General features: G+C 42.8%; 1 protein-coding gene across 1 annotated transcript in view; it reads left to right on the plus strand.

The window, feature by feature from the left end:
* LOC137415526 (protein phosphatase 1H) overlaps window positions 1-17,090 on the plus strand; it is a 99,359-nt gene that overhangs the window by 35,361 nt on the left and 46,908 nt on the right. The window contains exons 2-4 of the mRNA XM_068101127.2: window positions 5,058-5,232; window positions 6,638-6,976; window positions 15,075-15,187. Coding sequence (XP_067957228.2) covers window positions 5,058-5,232; window positions 6,638-6,976; window positions 15,075-15,187 — 627 coding nt within the window. The remainder of the gene's footprint in view (window positions 1-5,057; window positions 5,233-6,637; window positions 6,977-15,074; window positions 15,188-17,090) is intronic.

The raw sequence follows: 17,090 nt of genomic DNA on the forward strand, positions 1-17,090 counted from the left end.
TGCAAATGTTGATCATTATAATCATGGACTTTGATGTATTTCGTCCAACATGACCGATGGTAGCGGATCTCTGTGGCAAATGGATCTGACGTGGAATCCATCAGTGTCAAAATGCGATCCCGCATATTCTCGTCGTCCAGATGGACTGTGTGACCTTTGAAGACATGCCATGCATCCATTTGTTGCATGATGTGCCACTTGTCCCGTCCAGGGTGTTTCAGGTCTTCTCCCTTCATACACCAAATACACAAATGTTTGTCTTGTATAATACCGGTTTGTGATCGTGATTGTCTCTGAGCGCAAGATGGTCCAGGTGCTTCGTCAGCTACATCATCGCTGCGAGAGATTTCTGTTTCAAAACATTTCTTTTGTCGCTTTAGTGCCTGCTCCAATTTATAGTTACTGGCCAGTTGAACTTTACACAGTTTGTGGAAATATATTCCAGCTGGTCCATTGTGCCATGGCACTGCATCAAAGACTTGACCGTATTTGTCCAATCCTCTCCATCGTTCTGCTTGTTGTTGGAGATGCTGCCAGTCTTCTGGGCTTAAGCTACTCTTTTTCTCATCACAATGCTTATGACAGAGGATACACTCACTGGAGCTTGATAGTCCTGGAGGCTGGTCCTCATCTTCACTCTTTCTCTTCTTTCCTTGAATGGGTGGTGTCGCCATGGTATACTCTGCAATGAAAAATAAAACCTATTACTTACTGTACATACCGTACATCAGACAGCATGATATGAATGATGTTAATACTTAACTGAACTTAAATATTGAACAGGACAGATCTTTATCTCTTAAAGAAAGGGACTTAACTAATATTTTAACTATTATTAGTTGAATATACTTAACTGTAATGCCTTGATCCATTGTCCACCCTGGTACTCCCTGGAAATTAATACTAACAACTACCTGTGAACAAATACCTGTGAAACTTAATCAAACCATCTTGTAGATAAGGCAGCAATCTTGGTTCGTTACCTGCTCAAAAAGTCATTCATAGTAACAATAAGGTTATAAATGAAAACACTAGTCATGTAAAACTGTATTTAGACGCCAGCGATGAATCTATGGTATGCACAATTATGAACATATACAATACATGGTTTTTTGCAGCGGCCATCTTGGATTTTGGTCAACATTAATCATTTAATATCATTTTAAGTCACAATATCACTTGACTGATGTAAGATGCAAGATCTGGGCCCAGAAAAACCCACACATGGACACCCAATATGTATATGTAGCATTCACGTAGGCGGAAATATGCCCGATTTCGCGGTTTTGGCGGACATCTTGGATTTTGTCCTCTGGCCGAGTTAGCCCGCATTTTAAAAAAAGATACCCAAGCTTATTTTTTTATATATATTTTTATCTTTCAAAATCAACCTTCAAACCTTGATCACGGGAAAATGGTCACGAACTCTATTGGGAGCTCCCCTACTATCAGGCACCTTTTGAGCTCGGAAGCTAATATTTGGACATGAGTGACCAAGTGATGTGGCTATCAAGGATATTTTTGATTTATTGATTAATCATTTAATCAATTAATTATTTATTGATTAATCGATTAATTATTTATTGATTAATCAAATAATTATTTAATTTTTTATTAATGACTTATCTAATTAAATTTATAAAAGATACATCTTCGGATGAAGCACTAGTGGTTTAGTTATGCTATTAGCCAATTGATTAAGCAAATATTTTGTGATAATCTTTTATTGATTTTAATTATACAATTAATCAATCAATTAGTGTACACCTCTCCCTCCCAATGCAGCCTCTATGAGCTGCACTGCGGTATTGCCGGGCGCCGAAGGCGCCCCGGCAATGCCGCGCTGTAGGATATTTAATTATTTGGCATGGGGCGGTGTACTTTGAATGTATCTGTACTTGTTTGTATATTTTCTTACTTATTGGACTTGAATATTTGAAAGTCAGAGAGATTGACGTCTCCTGGATTTTTCTTGTTTACCTTCCTACTCCAAGTTTCCTACTCTCGGGAAGACCGAGAAAGACTTGGCTAAAGGTGGTGGAAGAAGAAATGCGGGCAAGGGGGTTAACAAGGGGAGATGCAGAATATAGGGCAAAATGGAGAACATTGTCATGGGGACCGCAAGGCTAACCCCCGCTCCAGCAGGGAAAATGGCCTTAAAATGCCTGTTGTTGTTTCCTACTCCACCTTTACCTACATTTTATTACCCTCACCTGAGGAGAGGGCATTGCATTTGAGTAAATTTGTCAGTTTGTCCGTTTGTCTGTTTGTCTGTCTGTTTGTCCACACAGAATAAATATGATTTTCTCTGCAACTGTTGGTCAGATTGACAGGTAATTTTCACCATAGGTGCAACTCCACCTGTATAATTTTTTAATAATAATTATGACGTCATAGGTCACGTGGTTCGACTGCCATCTTGGAAAAACCGAAATAAATTGCACCTCTATATCTCCGAAAGCGCTGAATAGAAAAAATTGAGACATGGCTCATTGTAAAGAACTCTCCATGGGGAATAAAATATGTTAACGATGATGTCATAGGTGCCTCCATTATGACGTCATAATTCGGCAAGTACAAAACTTCATCCTATGAAGATGAAATTTATTGAGCGTCATGTCGGCATAAATTGGTGGAGAAAGAAAATAATGATGACGTCATTGGTCACGTGGTTCGGCCACCTTCTTGGAAAAACCGAAAAACTTTGCACCTCTATATCTCCGAAAGCGCTGAATATAAAAAATTGAGACATGACTCATTGTAAAGAACTCTCCATGTGGAATAACATCTTTGAATGATTATGTAATCGGTGCCTCCATTATGACGTCATAATTTGACAAGCACAAAACGTCATCTGATCAAGATGAAATTTCTTGAGTATAATCTAGGAATAAATTAGTGGAGAAAAAAAATATTGCTGACGTCATCGGTGACGTGGTTCGGCCGCCATGTTTGTTTTAACACAAAAACCTTAAAAACCACTGAAAATACATCCTAGCGAGGGTTTGCAATCTCTGATTGCTCTTTTTATTATTATTGTTTGTGTCTTTTTTGGGGTGATGGGCAGTGTCGTCTCTCTCATCTGTTCTCCTGTCCTCTCCCTCTCTCTTGCTGTTTGCCTCACTCCCCTCTCCCCCCACTATTCACCTCCCTTCTTCCTGTTGAATGGATGCTGGGTTGAATTGGGTTTGCAGTTGTCATGGAGGGAGAGTGAGCTCGTAGGTTGAGCGATTAGGTTAGGGTTTGACGGAGGGTGTGGATGTGACACAGGCGTGATGCATCTATTCATCGGGTTTTATTGTGGAGGGTGAGTGTGCTCTTTGATTGGGTGATTGAGGTTGGGGTTGGGAGGTGTAGGTGTGGAATAGGCGTGAGGGGATCTACCTGCCTCCTGCATCGAGATTTCCTTGTATTTGCACGTGTTGTTTCAAATCTAGACATGGTTTGCCAAACTGTAATGTGCGGCACCTTTTCCTGCTGATATAGTCCCGTCAGTGCTGTGCAAATGTGGTTTTTTGATGCAACCAACATCAGTGTATGTCGGCAGTGTGGTAACAAATTTGGATGACAGTGTTCCGTGACATTTCTCCGCGGAACCAATTTCCACAATCCCACCACACCAGACACCAAACCATCGCATGCTAATTTCTAACCATCACGGAAATTGTTTTGCCTTTATGTAGGCCTTATCAAGCAATCACAAATGCACCGAAGCAGCATTATTCTCCCGACCCGTGCACAGCAGGAGACGTGGTTTTGGCAATCACTTCTGTGTGTATGTCTGTGTGTCTGTCTGTCTGTGTGTCTGTCTGTGTGTCTGTCTGTGTGTCTGTGTCTGTCCAGGGCGTAACTTTTTACCATTTGAGATATTATCAAATTTTCATCAAAGCTTTATTATGATAATACAGAGAAAGCAAATTAATAATTTAGTCAAAAGGTCAAAGGTCAGTGTCACATAAAATCTTCAATTTTCATCCAATTGACCTGAAATTTCAATTTACCATTAAAGTTTTGTCATCAAACTTTCAGCAAAGCTTTATTACGATAATATGGAGAAGGCAAATTAATAATTTGGTCAAAAGTTCAAAAGGTTAAAGGTCAACATCACCTAAAATCATCAATTTCCATCTGATTAACCTTAAATTTTAAGAATTTGCATATCGGGTCACTTCACCATTTGGTTTGGTTAACCAATCAAAAGCTAGAAGCTGATTGTTTTTTTAGAACGAAAGGTCAAAGGTCAAGGTTGCGTAAAATCGGCAATTTTTATCCCTATTGACCTGAAATTTAAAGAATTTGCATATCGGGTCACTGAATTGGTTCACTCATCAAAAGGTAGGAGTTGATTGTTTTTTTTAAGAACGAAAGGTCAAAGGTCAAGGTTGCATAAAATCGACAATTTTATCCCTATTGACCTGAAATTTAAAGAATTTGCATATCGGGTCACTGAATTGGTTCACTCATCAAATGGTAGGAGTTGATTGTTGTTGTTTTTTAGATCAAATGTTCAAAGGTCAACGTCGCATAAAATCATCATTTTTCATCCAATTGACCTGGAATTTTAAGAAATTGAATATTTGGGTCACAGAATTGGTTCACCAATCAAAAACTAGAAGATTTTTTTTTTTTTTTTAGATCTAATACTGAAAGGTCAAGGCTGCATAAAATCATCAATTTTCATTTTGTATTTTTTTTAAACTATTTTTGTTATTTTGAGCACTCGGAAGAAGAAGAAGACGTCTGAATACAAACGGACGTGGACGGGCTTTGCATTTTCAGATGCTTTCTAGTTTATTTCATTGAATTTATTTGAAATAGGTCCGCGTCATGAAATGCTAAACAGGGATGCCAAAGGACGACAACTATGGTAGGTTTAATAGCGTCTTTTTAATCATTTATTTGATGAAGCAGAATTATCAGTCCAAGCTTGCAATAGAATGATGAAAGGACCGCCATGTTTAATGCTCGATGGTGAGACATGTGCGTCGGTATCGCCGATGGAAGCGAGTGATGGCTTCACCCGAATATTCGTTCCTTGACTGGTGTTTCTGCTGCAGGGTGATAAACGCCGGAAAGAGCACGCTGAATGAGGATCAGGCGGTGTGCGAGGTGGTGTTTGTGAAACGGAGCGCTGAGCCGATTACGAACCGCTCCACCAACGGTTGGAGTCGGACAACAGGAAGTGTCGGCAATGGTGACTCAATGGAGGCCGATGTGCAGATGGATCGAATGGTAAGATGGACAGTTCCTGGGGAGTGTAAAGGGTCATGAGGATATACTGTACAATAAATCAAATTACTTACCTTCCATGTGTGAACTCCATTCTTCATTACCATCATCCTAATCTAATACAACAAACAACAACAACAGGCATTTTAAGGCCATTTTCCCTGCTAGAGCAGGGGTTAGCCTTGCGGTCCCCATGACAATCTTCTCCATCTTGCCCTATTTTCTGCATCTCTCCGTGTTAAGCCCCTTGCCCACATTTCTTCTTCCACCATCTTTAGCCAAGTCTTTCTCGGTCTTCCCCGTGCTCTACTTCCTTCGACATTCATTTCCATCACTCTTCTCAACCAATCACTTTCATCCTTCCTCAACACATGACCAAACCATCTCGACCTGTTTCTCTTCACAGCATCCATCACAAGCTCGATTCCCATCATCTTTCACAATTCATCATTTGTCTTCCTCTCTCTCAACGATACTCCACACATCCACCGAACCATTCGCATTTCCACCCTTTCCAGCCTTCGTTGCTAATACGCATTCATTCGCATTTCCATTTCGCATTTCCATTTCGCATTCGCTTCATTCGCATTTCCACCCTTTCCAGCCCTTTCCAGCCTTCGCATTTCCACCCATCTTTCACAATTCATCATTTGTCTTCCTCTCTCTCAACGATACTCCGCACATCCACCGAACGATTTGCATTTCCACCCTTTCCAGCCTTCGTTGCTGCTCTACGTTTATTACCCATGTCTCGCTGCCATAAATCATAACACTTCTCACACATGCAGCATACACCTTTCCCTTCAGCTCAACGACACTCCCCTCCTCATCAGCACGCCACTCAGTTACCTTCATCCTAATCTAATGGCCTACCCTTTTGAGATATGCATTGGGATCTTTAATGTCCACAACCTAAATTCAAATGCAACAGTCGGCTTAGATCCCCATCCAAGTTCTAGTGCTACTTGCATACCAATATGGATGTTTTAATCATATTTGCCTCTATAATGGAACAAGCACAGGACCAGAGAGTTGAGAGGCGAGCACACTACCCACTGCATGACCCTGTTGGCCCTCGGTCTATAACACGAGGCCTCACATCGACCTTTCTCATCCGAGTGTTAGCCTAGCTCAAATTTTTTTAATTTTCGAGATCTGCTGGAATCGGCTACATTAAACCTGATCAGTTGTACGTTCCTCAGAACTCCTGTGGCTACAGATCGTACAACCGCAATCAAAAACTAAAATAATCTGAAGTTTTTGAGTCTTTTGCAAGTTGTGTGAGGCTTCAAAGTTTGAAGGCCCTGGACTGCTGCTGCTCACACAAACACCACCGGTAATGGTATTTATTGATGTCTGTGATTCCGATGGAAAATGAAGTAGCAGGAGCCTTGTCATCTGTTGGCAGGAGGACGATGGGGTGACCTTCATCTACTGGGCCTTGTTTGATGGTCACGCGGGCGCTGGGGCCTCTTTAATGGCGGCAAACCTGCTACACCACCACGTTGCAAAGCAACTTCAAGGCATCGTGGAACTACTGCGGAGCGATGCAGGAAACGCGCCAATTTGTCTCGACGATGACGGCGTAAGACCGAGAAGGCCCAGCGGACAAGCGAGTGCGGTTATCCGAGGTGTGGGTTCACCTCCACCTACCAGCCCGGGAACTCCTTCCAAAACCCCAATGGAGAAGGAAGTCACCCAAGACGCCTTGGTGATCGGCGCAATTGAGAATGCCTTCCGAGAAATGGTAACTTTTGGTTTTGTCTCCGATCTTTATCTTTGAATGCCTTTATGATATTATTCTGCAGTATCATTGTCATTAGGTATCAATATCATCTTGTATACAAAAAAAATGTATCATCTTGATACCATTGTATCATGGTATCATGATATCTTGCTGCAGTATCATCTTGTATACAAAATATTTTTTTGTATAATACCTTGTAGTAATATTATAATACCTCGTTTAATATTAAATAAAAATCCCATAGTAAAAGTCTCTGACGTTAGTGATTCCGGCGACAACACCCAATTCAACGTTATGCGCAAGGTCACATGACCCAGCATATGCAAATTGTATTAACACAGACTGTCTATCTGTTTGTCTGAGCACGATATCTCAAAAAGTTATGGACAGATTTGGACGAAACTTGGTGGACATGCTGTGAGTATGAAAAGGATGAATTGATTCAATTTTGGTGAAGTTTCGAATCTGGATACGCGAATTTTTAAATTTTAAGTGATTCTTCACCATTGAGAGATGGGGGAAATCATGATATATATATAGCACGGTATCTCAAAAGGTTGTGGACGTGTTCTGACAAAACTAGGTCGGTGAGTCGGGTAGGTGACAAGAACAAGGCGATTAGACATTGGTTCACGTCCTGATCCAGATCTGGCCTATCAATGGGATCCAAAACGTAAACTGTTCAGCCCGGCAGAGGTGTGTGCTCTACCGAGTGCCCTTCTAGTTATCCTGACCCTGCATAGCAGGGAATTGGGTATTGTAATCACGTGTGTGTGTGTGTGTTTTTTTTTTTTTTTTACCATTCGAACTAATGTCATCAAATTTTTACCAAAGCCTTATTATGATAATATGGAGAAGGAAATTAATAATGGTGTGAAAAGGTCAAAATGTCAAAGGTCAGCGTCGCCTAAAATCATCAATTTTCATCCAATTGACGTGAAATTTAAATTTACCATTTTGAACTTTGTCATCATATTTTCAACAAAGCTTTATTATGAGAATATGGAGAAGGCAAATTAATAATTTGGTCAAAAGGTCAAAGGTCAAGGTTGCATAAAATCACCAATTTTCACCCGATTGACCTGAAATAGGAATTTGCATATCGGGTCTCTGAATTAGTTCACTAATCAAAAGGTAGGAGTCGATTGTTTTTTTTTTATATCAAAAGGTCAAAGGTCAAGGTTGCATAAAATCGTCAATTGCTGTCCAATTGACCTGAAATGTTAAGAATTTGCATATTGGGTCACAGAATTGGTTCACCAATCAAAAGCTAGAAGCTGATATTTTTTTTTAGATCAAAAGCCCAAAGGTCATGGCTGCATAAAATCATCAATTTTCATTTTATATATATATATTTAAACTGTTTTTGTTATTTTGAGCATTCAGAAGAAGAAGACGACTGAATGCAAATGGACACGGGCAGGCTTTGCATTTTCCCAAGGGTGCAGGTTTACACCTGGACTTGAAACATTAGGCCAAAGGCATCAAATAAGCCACCTTGGATTTATATTATTTTTCTCTCCGCACCACGTGAGGAAAGTGAACGACTGTGCCATTGCCCAGGTTAATAATCCAATACACCCTTTAAAGAAACATATTTGCCCCTAAGGTATTGGCATTTTGAGTGAGTGAAAACTGGAGTGCGGGGCAGCAAAAATGGATCTGAATACATTGTGCCAATCTTTTGTTTCTCTGTATTCGTCGAGCAACGCGGCCAAAGCCCGGTCGCCCTACATTACCGGCTGAAACTGTGCCAGAAATGTAATTAGCTGGAAATGAATTTTAAAAAGGGAATCTTGCACTTGTGTAGTTGACCGAAACTGATACCCCACTGATATAACCGCATCGTCCTCCAGAGATACCCACACGGGGTGACTGCACACATTCTGGCTTGTCCCATCCGAACAGCCTTCCTCTTTGGCCAAAGTGTTGGCGTTGGGGAAGGAACTATTTTGAGGCTTTGTCCTTCAGGAACTATTTTGAGGTTTTGTCCTAACCCTTAGGGCTCGCCGAGATAGTTACATGTATGTCGATAGCACAACACAATGCACAAGAAACCGCCTGAATACTTAATCAGAAATTAATTTGCCAATTACTTTTGTTGAACTGAAGATTTTTCATTTGAAATTTTGTCAGAAATTTTGTCTTAGATGTGAGGGATTTCTGGATCACTCCTGGGAGATCAATAGGCGGTCTCCGTCCCACGGGCTTGTTCAAGATAACTGTCCGGGGCTATATAACAACAACAAGAAGAAAGAGCAATCAGAGATTTCAGACCCTCACCAGTATGTGTTTTCAGTGTATTTGAAGGCTTTTGTGTTAAAACAAATATGGCGGCCGAACCACGTGACCGATGACGTCATCATTATTTTCTTTCTCCACCAATTTATCCCTACATGACACTCAAGAACTTTCATCTTGATCGGATGAAGTTTTGTACTTGTCGAATTATGACGTCATAATGGAGGCACCTATGACATCATCATTAACATATTTTATTCCCCATGGAGAGTTCTTTACAATGAGCTATGTCTCAATTTATTCTATTCAGCGTTTTCGGAGATATAGAGGTGCAAATTTTTTCGGTTTTTGCAAGATGGCGGCCGAACCACGTGACCTATGACGTCGTAATTATCATTTTTAAAAATTCTGCAGGTGGAGTTGCACCTATGGTGAAAATTTAGTCAATCGGACCAACGGTTGCAGAGAAAATCATATTTATTCTGTGCGGACAAACAAACACAGACAGACAAACAGACAGACAGACAAACGGACTCAAATGCAATACCCTCTCCTCAGGCGAGGGTAACTATTCAACATATTATTTTTATCTGTCATTTGGTCACTGTTGTACAGTCACATGAAAAAGTAAGTACACCCCGTGTAAAGTTTTGACTTTTTCAACATATTTCAACATACAGCTATTTGATCTTCATTTCAACAATATTGATAGATAAAGGTGATATAATATAACAAATATCATGAAACATTTACATTTTGTAGTCCATTGTACAATTTAAATAAACATCAATGCAAATTTCGCATGTGGAAAAAGTAAGTACACCCCTACATTTATCACTACTTCAAATACCTAAAATTAGAATCAGGTGCACCAGCTCAGGTGCAAATGATTAGAACATCGTTAGAGAGGATCTTGGAGGAACCTGTCTTATTTAAACCTCAGACATTTCGTTTGGTTTGCTCTTTGTTGTTGAAGTGTGCGGCATCACCATGCCTAGATCAAAAGAGCTCTCTGAGGCCTTCATAAAGAAGGTTATAGATGCCTACGAGTCTGGGAAGGGATTTAAAAAGATCTCCAAACAACTTGAAATCAATCATTCGACTGTCCGGAAGATCATGTACAAGTGGAGAAGATTCCAAACAACTGCCAACTTGTTCAGGCCAGGCCGCCCCAGCAAGTTCAGCCTGAGAGCAGACCATGAGATGCTGAAAGAAGTCTCTAAGAACCCCAGAATGTCATCACGGGACCTACAGGTAGCTCTTGCCACTGTTGATGTCAAAGTGCACGAGTCTACCATTAGAAAGAGGCTGCACAAATTGATCTGCATGGGAGGTGTGCCAGGAGGAAACCTTTGCTGTCCAGAAAGAACATCAGGGCAAGACTAAAGTTTGCCAATGAACACTTTGGCAAAGACCAGCACTTCTGGAACAATGTGCTCTGGACAGATGAGTCAAAGGTAGAGCTATTTGGCCACAGTACTAGAAGACATGTTTGGCGAAAACCAAAGACAGCATTTGACCACAAGAACCTGATACCAACTGCAAAGCATGGTGGTGGAAATATTATGGTTTGGGGCAGCTTTGCTGCATCAGGGCCCGGGCATTTCACCATCATATAATCCACTACAAATTCTTCATTGTACCAGAGGGTGCCTGAGGATAATGTGAGGCCATCTGTCGGAAAGTTGAAGCTCAACCGAAGGTGAACCTTGCAACATGACAATGACCCTAAACATACCAGTACATCCACCAAGGAATGGCTGAAAAGAAAGAAATGGAGGGTTCTGGAATGGCCAATTGAAAGCCCGGATCTAAATCCCATCGAGATGTTGTGGGGGGATTTGAAACGAGCTGTGCATGCAAGAAACCCCTCAAACATCCCACAGCTGAAAGAATTCTGCATGGAGGAGTGGACAAAAATTTCTCCCAGTCGATGCCAGAGACTGGTAGACAGTTATAAGAAACGCCTACTTGAGGTTGTTTCTGCCAAAGGGGGCAATACCACCTATTAGAGCCAAGGGTGTACTTACTTTTTCCACATGCGAAATTTGCATTTATGTTTATTTAAATTATACAATGGACTACAAAATGTAAATGTTTCATGATATTTGTTATAATATATCACCTTTATCTGTCAATATTGTTGAAATGAAGATCAAATAGCTGTATGTTGAAATATGTTGAAAAAGTCAAAACTTTACATGGGGTGTGCTTACTTTTTCACGTGACTGTATGTGGTCACTTTTCACATGTGGCTAAGATGTAATTGAAACTCCTTGTACAATGCTATAATCTTTCTTTCCAACCACTTTTTATTTGGAGGACGGTTAACCAGGCATATGGTGGAATGCGCAACTGCATTTGCATATAATGAGCTGTTCTTATATGTTTTGAAGATTTTAAACCTGGATCTGTGCATAGGTTAAATAAATAATAACAATAAATTTAAAGGATGATTGGAGGAACTAATAAATTAAAATTGACAGTTCTGCTGGATTAGGATCCAATGTCATGACCTTTGAAGACCATGCTGTTTTATAGATCTTGCCTCTTAATCACTTTTTGTAAATTACCATAGTTTGTCATTTCTGCAAAGATTAAGAAGCAGACCGAAGCTCCGTTGTTGGGTTTATCAGTCACCGAGTGCTGTTCAAATGCCAGAATCCATTCCACCCACCTGTCCACCAATCCTACATGATTGTGCCCCTCAGCTACGATAAATGCATTACCATTGGATTGTGTTTGCATTCTGCAAGCACATAAATAAATCAATTCAATGAAGAATGAGTGATCAGTATGAGCTATTTATTGTGAAAAAAATCCATGCTCCGCCCCTCTCTAATCTGAGGGAGTGATTCACCACTGGTGCAGTCCAAGCTCCGCCCCTCTCTAATCTGAGGGAGTGATTCACCACTGGCACAGTCCAAGCTCCGCCCCTCTCTAACCTGCGGGAGTGATTCACCACTGGCACAGTCCAAGTTCAGCCCTCTCTAATCTGAGGGAGTGATTCACCACTGGCACAGTCCAAGTTCCGCCCCTCTCTAATCTGAGGGAGTGATTCACCACTGGTGCAGTCCAAGTTCCGCCCCACTCTAATCTGAGGGAGTGATTCACCACTGGTGCAGTCCAAGCTCCGCCCCTCTATAATCTGAGGGAGTGATTCACCACTGGCGCAGTCCAAGTTCCGTCCTCTCTAATCTGAGGGAGTGATTCACCACTGGCACAGTCCAAGCTACGCCCCTCTCTAATCTGAGGGAGTGATTCACCACTGGTGCAGTCCAAGCTCCGCCCCTCTATAATCTGAGGGAGTGATTCACCACTGGTGCAGTCCAAGTTCCGCCCCTCTCTAATCTGAGGGAGTGATTCACCACTGGCACAGTCCAAGCTACGCCCCTCTCTAACCTGCGGGAGTGATTCACCACTGGTGCAGTCCAAGCTCCGCCCCTCTCTAATCTGAGGGAGTGATTCACCACTGGCACAGTCCAAGTTCCGCCCCTCTCTAATCTGAGGGAGTGATTCACCACTGGCACAATCCACGCTACGCCCCTCTCTAACCTGCGGGAGTGATTCACCACTGGCACAGTCCAAGTTCAGCCCTCTCTAATCTGAGGGAGTGATTCACCACTGGTGCAGTCCAAGCTCCGCCCCTCTATAATCTGAGGGAGTGATTCACCACTGGTACAGTCCAAGTTCCGCTCGTCTCTAATCTGAGGGAGTGATTCACCACTGGTACAGTCTATGTTCCGCCCCTCTCTAATCTGAGGGAGTGACTCACCATTGGTGCAGTTCAAGTTCCGCTCCTCTCTAATCTGAGGGCATAACTCGCTACTGGTGCAGTCCAAGCTCCGCCACTCTCTAATCTGAGGGCATGACTCACCGCTGGTGCAGTTCAAGTTCCGCCCCTCTCTAATCTGAGGGCATGACTCGCCACTGCTGCAGTCCAAGTTCCGCCCTCTCTAATCTGAGGGCATAACTCGCTACTGGTGCAGTTCAAGCTCCGCCACTCTCTAATCTGAGGGCATGACTCGCCACTGCTGCAGTCCAAGTTCCGCCCTCTCTAATCTGAGGGCATAACTCGCTACTGGTGCAGTTCAAGCTCCGCCACTCTCTAATCTGAGGGCATGACTCGCCGCTGCTGCAGTCCAAGTTCCGCCCTCTCTAATCTGAGGGCATGACTCGCCACTGCTGCAGTCCAAGTTCCGCCACTCTTTAATCTGAGGGCATGACTCGCTACTGGTGCAGTTCAAGCTCCGCCACTCTCTAATCTGAGGGCATGACTCGCCGCTGCTGCAGTCCAAGTTCCGCCCTCTCTAATCTGAGGGCATAACTCGCTACTGGTGCAGTTCAAGCTCCGCCACTCTTTAATCTGAGGGCATGACTCGCCACTGGTGCAGTCCAAGCTCTGCCCCTCTCGAATCTGAGGGATTGATTCATCACTGGCACATGGCACAGTCCAAGCTCCACCCCTCCCCTGGCCAAGGGAGTGAGGCTCCACCGGCCAACTATGATATTTTCGTTTATGGACATTTATGGACAGTTTTGGGATTTTTCTTTGCTGGAATCATGGCTACGAGTTGCATCAGTCTACAAAATTTAAACTCTGTAGTCCACCGAGTAAATACTCAACTTTTATATCAGTGATTCAGTGAGTGAGTGGTTAGAATAATTTGATAACGAGCTTTTTCCAATTGTGTACATTAGTTTGTGGACAATAAAGATCCCACGATGTTTATCCAGACCTATTGACGTCATAACATAGTTACCGCATGGAATTGTGGAGTCCAGCCAGAGTCGGATTATTACATTACAGTCAGTTTTGAAAGAGGGAGATGTCGATGCTGCTGTCTTACCGTGTTTGGTGATTGCTGATAACAAGGCAGATGATCTGCAGAGAGGGTTGTGAATGAAAAGTACAGAAAAATATTCCCGACTTAGCTGTTGTATAGCCCCGGACAGTTCTCTTTAACAAGCCCGCAGCATAAAGACAGCTGACCGATCTCGCAGGAGCGACCCAGAGATCCCCCACATCCAGGATGTTGTACCCCTGCCCTCACGGAGTTAGGGTCACCACAGAGTTAGAGAAAAGAGACAGACACAAGAGGGAAGGGACCAATCGGCACTCTGACCGTGACCGCGCTGCCCTGACGAATCCGGGCAGCAGGGAAGAATGGGGAAGATTTGGCCCCTGACTTGCATTGGGGGGTACAACCACCACAAAGAGGCATCCCCAATAGTTGTCAGAGATGTTGTTGCTGCTGATTATATTATTATAAATGTAAATCCTGTCAATTTCCGTATTCTTGGGAAAATAATGACAGTTATCGGAAGTTATCATAGTGTACCATAATGATAGCAGGTGAGGTATATCCTTTTTGGAGAAAATAGTTCAAATCTAGAATGTCAGTTTTTACCAGGAAACGAATAACAAGGAACTTCAAAAGTAGGAGGAGGCCTTTGGGCCATTTTTTAATTCTTTCGAACCACCATCCTCCCACATTCAGATCATTACACCACTGATAATTTAAGATGAGATTACAGTTTCATGATGAATGACTTGATCCAAAAACCTTCTCTGGCCGACGCTACGACAAGGTGGGAGTCGCAAAACGAGTCGCCACAGGCTTGCTCTATTGGATATTCTAACTGGAACCTTCTGGAATGTAATTAATATGGTTTACCGCATCAGTCACAACATGTTGCATTCTAAAGGGTACAGTAGACCTTTACATCGCGAAGATTTTCAAAAACCCACCAAATGTAATATTAACCACCTCGACCTGGCAATTCATCATGCTGAGCAGCCACCTGTTACAGGTGTTTTTCTTCAGGCTGAATCTCTGCCCGTTACCCCCATCAGGACCAGCACATCGAGAGGGATAAGACGAAGTTTCACGTACCAGGAGGGTGCACTTCCCTTTTTGCCATGTACGTACTGGGCAAGCTCTACATCGCCAACGCAGGTGACAGCAGGTGAGCAGGTCAACGTCCTCGGGCACAGCGTGCATCATCCTATCTCAATTACAACATATGGCTTTCATTTGGCAAGATGGACGATCGTTGTCTGTCGGTTTTTAATGTGTCTAGATGCGGTGGAGATACTTTGTCGCATGATTGGATCATTTGGCGTAAATCATCATCGTTGGATGGAATGCCATAGCTGAAGCGCTGATAACATTGAATCCACTTTCCTGTTTATTAATGAGATTTCAGTTGTGTCTGTTGGTCTGTCTGTTTCTGTCTTCACTGCTCCAACAATAACTTGAAACCGCTTAACCGAACAAAGCCAAACAACATCACCTTACTTCGGTGTGGCCTTGGACAGAGCCTGTTAAATGTTGGCATTTGTTCAGGTCTTGCACTGATTATGGTTGCCAATCATAGCCGGAGATTGCCGCTCACATATGACGTGCAAACACATGGGTGTGTGAATTTGATTACAATGAACAAGCGGTTGCCCCGCATTCTATACTCGGACCAATACTCAAACCTAGACTGACCTGATAGACGTCTCACTGGACAGTGAATGACTGATGCTTTCATTTTCAAATCTCTTAATTTGTCCTCAAAACGGTTTCCTTTTCCACATCTGGTCCTCACGCCATGTGCACATAGTGCAATCAGGAGTGATCTCCTGGGGTGTCGTTTGCAGTTGTGGTTGAGGCAGGCAGCACTTCTGCAGTTGTTTTTTCACATCAATGTGATGCTTCACAGTGAGATTAATATCCTTTCTTCTCACCGGAGAAGGTGCCGCAAATCTTTTCGCAACACATCCCAGCAACTCGGTGTGGTCTCGCAGACGTCGATCTAAGCCAATGAGTGATCTGTCTCCTGTTGCTTTTCTTTCGATGTCCGAGCTTAGAGCTGTGTTCCCATGACATTTGAAGAGTCTTCACCATCGTTGTTGACCAGGTTTTCCTTAGACCCAGTCTACCCATGGCTCTCTCCATTGGACCCTGAGTGCCCAAGCTCCTCGGTAGTGACCACTGATTACATTAATGGTTGCCCATAGGTCTGCGCTTGCTATGTTCTCTTACTTGGCTCCTCTAACTCCTTGTAATTTCTTTCAGAATCACATGTGGAGGGTCCTGGATATTGAAAATATTTCCTAATCCTCTCAACATCGAAAGCAAGCATTCCCGCAGTTGCGTCGGAAATGGGACTTCCATCCATCGCCAACCAGGAAATGGTTTTCCATGCTTAGCTTTTTAGTTTGTGCAGTCCACCGATGGGAAGGGTGGGGATCTTCACTCCTGCCGGAAGTAAGGTTTAAGTGACTCTCTCCAATCTATTCTGTCATCAATATCACAGGAAACAATGGCGCGTTATTGAGTGGGAGCCTCCGCCATCTCCATTGGAAAGGAAACGACTCCATGATGCGCTTCGTGTGCATCTCTTCACCTCATGCTCCACTCCAATTCTGCAATTAATAAATAATTTTCTCTTGTTGTTTGGCGGTAATTAATTTTTGCTCTCAAGAATGCGTTGTGGCGTTCCGCGTGCCCCACTATTCATTTGTACCGCACTGACAGTTGTATGAGGAATCCCATAATGCCGGATTATCTTCTCGTTGTGACGTGAAAAATGGCCTTCCTTTGTCCTTAAAATCCACCCACCGCTGCCCTCGGTGAATTAAGAAGTTTAACGACTGATGAAATTAATTTTGTTGTCACCTGTTACAGGCGTTTTCCCACCTAAGTACACCTCGTGCCGGTTTGAACGGGTGAGTCCCAGCATCCGTCCTGTCCGACCGAGAGTAGAACGTGAACCGGATGTGATTTATTTGTCAATTTATTGGTTCCATTTAGCCCTCATTGTTTTCAGTTCATGAATGGGACGTCTTTTGCAATGTCATGTTGTTCGATTTTGCTTACTT

Source organism: Myxine glutinosa, chromosome 1, assembly GCF_964187855.1.
Source record: "Myxine glutinosa chromosome 1, kmMyxGlut1.1, whole genome shotgun sequence".
In the NCBI taxonomy this organism is placed as follows: domain Eukaryota; kingdom Metazoa; phylum Chordata; class Myxini; order Myxiniformes; family Myxinidae; genus Myxine; species Myxine glutinosa.